At 38.6% G+C, this 9,141-nt stretch overlaps 1 protein-coding gene across 1 annotated transcript; it reads left to right on the top strand.

Moving 5' to 3' along the window:
- The first annotated feature begins 1,114 nt into the window (after nt 1-1,114).
- RBBP9 (RB binding protein 9, serine hydrolase) lies at nt 1,115-9,073 on the top strand. Its single transcript, XM_053670937.1, has 5 exons — nt 1,115-1,268; nt 2,830-2,872; nt 3,596-3,701; nt 5,195-5,280; nt 5,872-9,073. The coding sequence occupies exons 1-5, from the start codon at nt 1,170-1,172 to the stop codon at nt 6,105-6,107; spliced, it is 570 nt and encodes a 189-aa protein (XP_053526912.1). The 5' UTR covers nt 1,115-1,169; the 3' UTR covers nt 6,108-9,073.
- Nucleotides 9,074-9,141: the final 68 nt, after the last annotated feature.

The following is a 9,141-nucleotide window of genomic DNA, read 5'->3' as shown; positions in this document are numbered from 1 at the left end:
ATCTTAAACCTTAAGGAAGGCTAGATTTTTTTTGCAGCCTACAGTTCCTAAAGTTTTAAACAACTTTATCGAGGTATAATTGACATTCAATAAGCTCTGCAAATTTAAAGTGTACAATTTGTTAAGTTTTGACACCACCACAATCAAGATGAAGATGTATATCACCCCATAACATTTTCTTGTGCACCTTGTATTTTTTTAGTTTTAAATAAATGGAATCATATTCCACTCTTTTTTTGTTTGGCATCTTCCAGTCAGCAGTAATCCTTTTGAGACTCATCCATGGTGTTCTGTGTGTTAATAGTTCATTCTTATGTAAATAAGTTTACACTTAAAGTTAATTAACATTGATCTTTTCAAGAAAATCTAGAGTGTAAGGTCCAAGAGGAAAAATTATGTCTTGCTCTTGGTAAAGAATGTGATGGGTGACAGTGTATCATCGATCACCTACTTGTGCCTGTTAAAAAAATAAACACAGAGTGTTTCTCAGTGTCAAATGCTGACACACAAGTGAGGTACACAGTGAGTTAGTCCATGGGAGGGGCAAGGAATAAAAAGCATTTTCCTCTTCATTACCGTTTATAACACAAACTCTGCCCACCTCAATTCAATAAGCTTTGAATATATAAGACACGATCAATTCCTAAAATTTTAAGACTGCCCCATTATGATAGATAAACCATTTCATTGCTATCTCAGTTTCCCCAATCTCCAAATCAGTTCAAGTATTGTTATCCAAAGCCTTTAAAGGATGGTGTTTAAAGTAATCAAAAATAACAACCAGGGCTAATATTGACTATTTTAGTATTTGACTATTTAAGAACTATTTTGAAATCAGAAGAAAAAATAATATGAATTCCAGGAATCCTCAACTAATAAATGGGCTGTGTTCTGTATGTTTGGAATTAATAGCACACTTTCCTATGGAAATATCAGTAACTCTAGTAAAGAGATAGCACATTCTGGCCTTATCACAGTCTTGTACATGTGATGGAAACTCCCAAGGTTTGATTTTGACTGTCCTGTGCTGTAAAGAAGGCCAGAGTGAATGAGCTGCCCTATGGCTCTCTAGAACTACAATTCCCAAAATGCCACAGTGCAGGCTCCCCAGCTGACTCACTCCTGGGTTCTAAGCTCTGTCTGGCTGGTTGCTCTGGCTTTTCGTGTTCATGGCTTCTCCTAGCAAGGCTGTAATTGTGCCCGGGAATGGAGGCGGGGATGTGGCCACCCACGGCTGGTATGGCTGGGTGAAGAAGGCACTGGATCAGGTAAGAGACTCACCTTGCTGTGCTGGGAAATTAGCCTGGAGCTGGAAGGGACGGAAGAGACGTAGGACTGAAGTTTGAACTTGTGCCTCTCAACCCTCTCCCAAAACCAGGCTCTGTGTGTGTTCATTCCTTTCCTCTGCCAAACTGTCTTAAACTCTAAAACTAGAGGTCCGAACATTGATAAAATGGCCCGAGGACTTTGGCTTGGTCTTCAGAGTACAAAGCACCACCTCTTGAAACTACAGAGAACGAACCCACCCCCCCACCCCTGCTGCGTGTCTGCTGCTGGTTCAGATTTAGGACTTCTAATAGTTTTACTGCTCTCTTCCTGTTTCAGGTTTTTAAAAAAAACCAACATGTAATATTAATATATATGAAGGATATATGTAACGTGTATGTAAATTATGACTACTCAATACCTGAAAATCCACGACCAACCTAAAACCTAGTACATTACCAATAGAAACCATCTGTGTCACCACTCATCCCATTTCCCTGTCATTCTGAATTTTCATTTGCTTCTTTTAAAATTAAAATACATTTGCAGCCTATGTGTATATCCTTTCAACATATTGCTTAATTTGACTTTTATAAAAATGATATTCTACTATAGGTTGTTTTGTGCATCTTGATTTTTTAAAAATTCTCTTCCATAACCAACACAATAAGATCGCTTCTTGTGTTGCTGTCCTCTAGAGCTCTAGACTAGGTTTCTAGAATAAAATTCCTGAGTTGCATGGCTAGAGGTATAAACCAAAAGGTCAGAGCTGGAGCTGTCCAAGAGAATGGGATTCCAAGTTTCTGTACTATATTTTACCTACTTCCTGGCACACAGTCTGTTTCACTCCAAGTCAGTCTGTCTTGAACACATTCACTTATAGATATAGGTCTTTCTATATGGAGACCTAAAGAGCTGGCTAGGTATGGAACTAGAGATGAAGTTTATTAGAGGGATTGTGTATTCATTCATATGTAATCCTGTAGTGTTTAACCCACTTCATTTCATAGCATAAACAAACACTTATTGAATAAAGATCGTATTGTCTCATTTATTGATTGATTTTTATTTTTTAAATATTTTATTTATTTATTTTTAGAGTGGGGAAGAGAGAAAGAGAGGGAGAGAAACATCAATGTGAGAAAACAAGTCAGTTTACTCTCACACGCCCTCCACTGGGGGACCTGGCCCACAACCTAGGCATGTGCTCTTATTGGGAGTCCAGCCAGCAACCTTTTTCAGTTCACAGGCTGTCAGTCAACTGAGCCACATCAACCAGGGTTATTTATTGATTTTTAGAGAGAGAGGAAGGAGAGAGGAGGTAGGGGAAGAAGAGAGGGAGAGCAAGAGAGAGAAACATCAATTTATTGTTTCACTTATTTATGCCTTCATTGGTTGATTGTTGTATGTACCCTGATCAGGGATTGAACCCACAATTTTGGTGTATCAGATGACAGTCTAACCAGCTGAGCTACCTGGCCAGCGTGGTTTCTCATATCTTATTAACATTGTATTAGTTGTAATTAACATGTTTATTATAGCTTTTCCTCCCTTATGTCATAGATACCTGGTTTCCAGTGTTTGGCTAAAAACATGCCTGACCCAAGTGAGTATTAAAAGTGTTTTTAAATAGCCTCTTCTTGTTGGGTTTTGATCTTGCATTTCCCTAGTAGAAAACAAGAATATCATAGTAGAGCAGCCAAAGAGAGTATATACCTAAGAATGAATGATGGCAAGGGTGAAGGGTGAATACAAAGAAAAAATATTACAGAAAATTCTAGTAAGGATCAAAAAAAGCTCTTGGACTTGGTAAAATTTAATTTTCAACTTTTCAAGCAACTGATTTTCCCTTCTACAAATCAATACATATTTCTAGGCAAAATTTATGCGTGTTTCAGTTGAGGCAGAAATAGGATAAAACTTTCTAGCATCTATAAAATCCTAATATTTAACAGTATAACAGTGCCACTTTTGTTCTGAGTTTTGCTATGATTTGTCTCAAGAACTCCCATTTTGAAAATAAATAAATGATTTGAGAAGCAATACTGTCATTTTAAGTTGAAAAGTTTAAAGCATCAGTTATTTTTATTATATACTCAGTATTTTCCTACAAGAAAATGGTATAAAATAATACCAATACTACAGGTTTCATTTTTTTCAAATAGCAACATGCACATCTTTGGCCATATTAAAATGGCCCCATCTCCCACTGTGGTCCTGCAATTTTAAAAGTTGTTAACTACTTAGTAATCATCCATTAGAAAGGTGGGCAGCTTTAGACTAAGGCTGTCTCTATCAAGTGACACTCTTTCTTTATCCTGAACCTTAGTTACAGCCCGAGAGATCATCTGGCTGCCCTTCATGGAGACGGAGCTGCACTGTGACGAGAAGACCATTATCATAGGCCACAGTTCTGGGGCCATTGCAGCCATGAGGTATGATCCTTGTTGAATTACCACCACCCCCTTCTGTGGGCTTCAACCAAACTTGTTTCAGAAAACACTTTGTGTATATCTGGTTTCCACTGTAGAGGAAAAAGTGTTAACCTCAAAAGTGGTAACATAATCTGTCCTAATTCCTTTCTGGTTTGGATAGTGATTTTATTTTTCTTTTACTGAGTGATATTTTTAAAACAAGTGGCTCCAACCCCAGCAGCTGACCATCCCTTCAGAAAAATTCCTCGGTCTTCAAGGCTCCCAAGTACCACTGATGTCATCTCTACCTTTACTGCCCCCAGGCTGCTTTACAGGCCTCACTGCAGTTCCTTAACGTGCCAAGTATGCATCTGTCTACCTTAGGCCCGTACTTGTTCTACCTGGAACTCCATCCCTAAATAGTTGTATAGCTTTCTCCTACTCTTTAGGACCCTTTTACTGAGGCCTTTTTTGTTGTTTCAATTTTTATTTACTGGTGACAGGCAGACATTGATTTTTGTTGTTTCATCTATTTACACATTCATTGGTTGACGTTTGTATGTGCCTTGACGGGGAACAAACTTACAACCTTGGCCTATCAGGATGATGCTCTAACCAACTGAGCTACAGGGCCAGGGCATTTCAGTGAGGTCTTCTAATCACTCCATATGAAACAGCAACCTCACTCAACTGGTTTGTATTCCCTTTATATCTTATTATCCTCCTTACTACCTATACCACTCTTCACCATCTGACATCCTGTTTATTTGTCTGTCCCCTGCCAATAGAATGTAAGGTCCATGAGGGTGGACTTTGTTCACTCTGACATTGAAACCACAGTCCCTGTCCTGCATATGGTAGGTGTTCAATAGTTGTTGGCAGTTAGAGGCTGTTACTCCTTCCCTTCTTAACACCCCAGTCCTTAGGATTTATGGATATATATCCCTGATGCTCTCCACAGAACATCATCTCTCTCTCTCTTTAGGTTTTTAAGGCCTATGGTTTAGGGACTTAGCTGACTGAATAAGCCTGTTAGGTCTGGGCTGAATGACGATGTGGAGTGAGTGGTAAAAGAGATACCTTTCTGCTATTGCATAGTGTTTCTTAAAATACGGTTGGGTTGGGGGAGGTGCTGTGCCTTAAAATGCTCGATCCCAAACTTGTGAATACATGCTCTGGGACTAAGCCTGGAAATCTACATGTTGATGCATATTACAGGTAGATTAATGCATAAATGAAAGAAAATGGTTATACTTTTTGTTTATTTGGAAAGGACTGCAGAAGAGGTTTAGACTACCTTGAAAAAATGAGCAGAAACTCATCTAGTAGCCATGGTTAAGTGATTAACCATTGGGTTTGTAATTCGGCAGTTTCCTTACTATTTTTCATTTTAACTTCAACAGCATAGCACATGCTTCCTGTAAACTAAAACAAATGAGTTTTCAGGTGGTTAACTGACTTTTTGGTGATCAGATTTAACATTATGTTTTAGCTGACATCATTTCTCTCTCCAGGTATGCAGAAACACATCGAGTATATGCCATTGTATTAGTGTCTGCATACACGTCAGACTTGGGGGATGAAAATGAGCGTGCAAGTGGTAAGTCTGAAGGCAAAAACCCCAGAAAAAGGCCTTCCGCTAGTCACAGGGCTGGTTATTCAGGTTCCGAACAAGCATTCTTTCAGATAGGCTAAAAAAATGTAATAGCACATGAAAAATGTTTACTACCCATCTAGATATAAGCTTGGCACTTTGAGAGGTGGTAGACCATTTCTAATCCATAGTCTAGAATGGAACCCTTGAGGCCTATCTGAGCCATATACTTCCCCTTCACAAATAGTTATGGTATCAAGCCCTACAGATTTGAAAACCACTTAGGTTCTGATTCTTTGTGTCTCTTGCTATGGTCTTCACTAGATTTTTTAAAAATTTATTTATCTTTAGAGAGGAAGGGAAGGAGAGAGGGAGGGAAACATCAATGCATGGTTGCCTCTTGTGCGTCCCCTGCTGGGAACTGGCCTGCAACCCAGGCATGTGCCCTGACTGGGAATCGAACCTCGATCCTCTGGTTCGCAGGCCTGCGCTCAATCCACTGAGCTACACCAGCCAGGGCTTCACTAGATATTTTTAAATGTCTAGAATGGAAACTACCCAGAGGCACTGATAGGTTGTATGTATTTTCCCCCATAGGATACTTCAACCGCCCCTGGCAGTGGGAGAAGATCAAAGCTAACTGCCCTCACATTGTACAGTTTGGCTCCACTGATGATCCTTTCCTTCCCTGGAAGGAACAACAAGAAGTGGCTGACAGGTTGGAAGCCAAATTGTACAGATTCACTGACCGTGGCCACTTTCAGAATATGGATTTTCCCGAACTGATTAATGTGGTAAAGTCTATGCTGAAAGTACCAGCACAGGCACAATGATTTCTGCTGTTTTGCAAACCAATATAATAGAGCAATTATCAGATTATAATCATAAAAAATGCCTTCAAAAACAAACATTGGTTTCAATGTTCAAACTAAATTACAAACAGCATTTCCATTTTCTGTGGACTCTCCATCTCCCCAACTTGCTATGAACTAAAGCAGTATTTTCCCTTAACATACCTTGGTAAGGACATCTCAGACATCCAGTGAGTAAGACAGAAATGGAACCCAGGTTTCCTGACTCCCAGTCCAGATTAAAACTACATAGACTTCATATATGTTATAAGAGTTTTACTCCTTTTTGAAGTAAAACTTTTCTATTTTATTGGAGAAAGAAAACATGACTAAAGGTCCAGAGTGTTGGCTTGGAGCTCAGAATACTAGCTGCTTGTTTAGAGCTGGCCCAGGATATTAAACTCAGACTGAGGCCTTCACCTTTGGCACCATGCCCCGCCACCCTCGAGTCCTTCAAAAAAGTTGAGAGAGAATAAATTATAAGGATGCTATGAGGCAGGGGTTTGCAAGGATCAGTTAGGGAATATGAGCAGTCACCTATTTTGTATAAGCCCTCAGTGGAAAAGGTAAGGGCAATGTGGAGAACTCATGTCATGTGGAAAGTGTGGCCAATTTTCTGATTTTTCAAGAAAAAAAACTTTATACAGTGGTTTTTATATTCAGGGAAGATATATGTATATATATTAATCCATAGGTACACAAATTATGTACAGTTTATATACATATGGATTAGCTGGCAACTAAAGTATAAATAAAAAATATAAAAACACTGCAATACACACAAAGTCCAATCCATCCATTTGTGGCCTATAAATATTAACTTAGCCAGGTGTTTTAAATGATTCTCTATAAAGCCTGAGAAATGAACATAATATCAAAGGATGAAGTCATGGAAACAATTTGGATTTTGTTACGGTCTTATTTTTTTTTTAATTTTTTATTTATTTATCTTTAGAGAGAGGGGACGGGAAGGAGAAACAGAGGGAGAGAAACATCAATGTGTGGTTGCCCCTCACGCGTCCCCTACCGGGGACCTGGCCTGCAACCCAGGCATGTGCCCTGACCAGGAATAGAACCAGTGACCCCTTGCATCACAGGCTCGTGCTCAATCCACTGAGCTATACCAGCCAGGGCCAGTCTTATTTTTTTAAATAATCTTTCCATTCCTCAAATTTTTGTTCTGTGGAGTTCTGCCTTTTAACCTCTGTGGTCCTTTAGCTCTCTCTCTTTCCTTTTTTTTTAAAAAAGATTTTATTCATTTATCTTTAGAGGGGAAGGGAAGGAGAGAGGGCCCTGACTAGGAATTGAACCTCGATCCTCTGATTCGCAGGCCCATGCTCAATCCACTGAGCACACTGGCCAGGGCCCTTTAGACCTCTTTCAAGCATCATTCTATGATTTTTCTTCTGATCATGATCCATCAAAAAAATCCTTTTTCATTTTCTGATAATTTTTTGCCTATTATGATCCCTAGTATTGCCTCTTAACAATTTCTAGTCTACAGACCAGTAACTTTCAACTGGTGTGCCACATGAATTTTGAAAACATGCAATACCTTTCTCTTTCTCTAAAATCAACAAATAAAAATTGAAAAACAAGAAATGCCAAGACTAGCCCTGGCTGGTGTAGCTGTGGATTGAGCGCAGGCCTGCGAACCAGAGGATCATGGTTCAATTCCCAGTCAGGGCACATGCCTGGGTTGCAAGCCAGTTCCCAGCAGGGGACACATGAGAGGCAACCATACATTGATGTTTCTCTCCCTCTCTCCTTACCTTCCCTTCTAAAGATAAATAAATTTTTTTTTTAAAAAAAAGAAAGAAAAATGCCAAGACTATGTTTGATTCCCAGTAGGGGCAGCACATGGAAGAATCAACTAATGGATGCATGGATAAGTGGAATAACAAATGGATGTTTCTCTATCTCCCTTCCTCAGTCTCTCTCTAAACTCAACAAATAAAAATGAAAAATCTACAACAGCAACAAAAACATGCAATACCTGACTGTTTAGTCAGGGGAACAGTCAGCTTTCCCTTTAGATGAGGGGTGTCAAACTCATTTTCACTGGAGGCCACATCAATTTTGTATTTGCCTTCAAAGGGCCAAATGTAATTTTAGAACTGTATAAATGTAACTACTCCTTAACAGTTAAGTGAGAGCTCAGCACTGCCACTGGGTAGAAACAAGGTACCAGACCAGATAAAACAAGGCGGAGGGCCAGATTCCACCCATAGGCCTTGTGTTTGCCACCTGCCCTTTAGATTGTCAAATTTTAAAAATGACAACAAAAACAATAGCCATCCAGTGTGAAAGAATCAAAATTATACTTTTTTGGTCAGATTGGCAAAAAATACTTTTGGTGTGCCACAGAATTTTAGTATAGTTTATGAATACCATGAAAAAATAGGTTGAAAATCACTGCTATAGAAAGTTCTATTGGACAGCACTAGAGTCTAAGGTATGTATTTTATATTCCTCTCATCTACCATCAATAATGAGTAAATGACTAACTTGAAATTACTTCTATTTTACTTCTAGTTTGCTTAGTTTATTACTATAAAACTCTTGGCTCTACAAAATTTACTCCTCACCAAACTAAGATCAGAGTAGTTTTGTGGAAGAATCCCACATAAACTATTCATTTAAGCCATCAAATCATAGATTTTCATGATTCCCTTTGACTGTATCATGGATCACTATTAACCATAGCAAGGCCTTGATAGACTCCAGGGAATATCTATCCTCAGGTGAGCAAAACACCTTATACTAAATGAAAATTAACTGCAAGGATTAGGACTTCACTCACAATTTGATTTTTTTGGTATGGTCATGAGTCTAGAGTCTCACTGTTTTGGTCAAAGATTACTCCTGTATATAATATACAATTAACTATCATCAGAAGTGCTATATTTTAAAATGACCTCTGTTCTCCTTCAGTTAAATTCAGAATTTAAAACATGTGATATTAGAATAAACAATAAAAAATAAATCTCTAAAAAATAAAACATGCTATGAGAAA

This window comes from Artibeus jamaicensis, unplaced genomic scaffold (assembly GCF_021234435.1).
Source record: "Artibeus jamaicensis isolate MK-2021 breed Jamaican fruit bat unplaced genomic scaffold, CSHL_Jam_final contig_65, whole genome shotgun sequence".
NCBI lineage: Eukaryota > Metazoa > Chordata > Mammalia > Chiroptera > Phyllostomidae > Artibeus > Artibeus jamaicensis.
The sequence above is the reverse complement of the archived record's forward strand: the minus strand, read 5'-3'. Positions and strand labels throughout refer to the sequence as shown.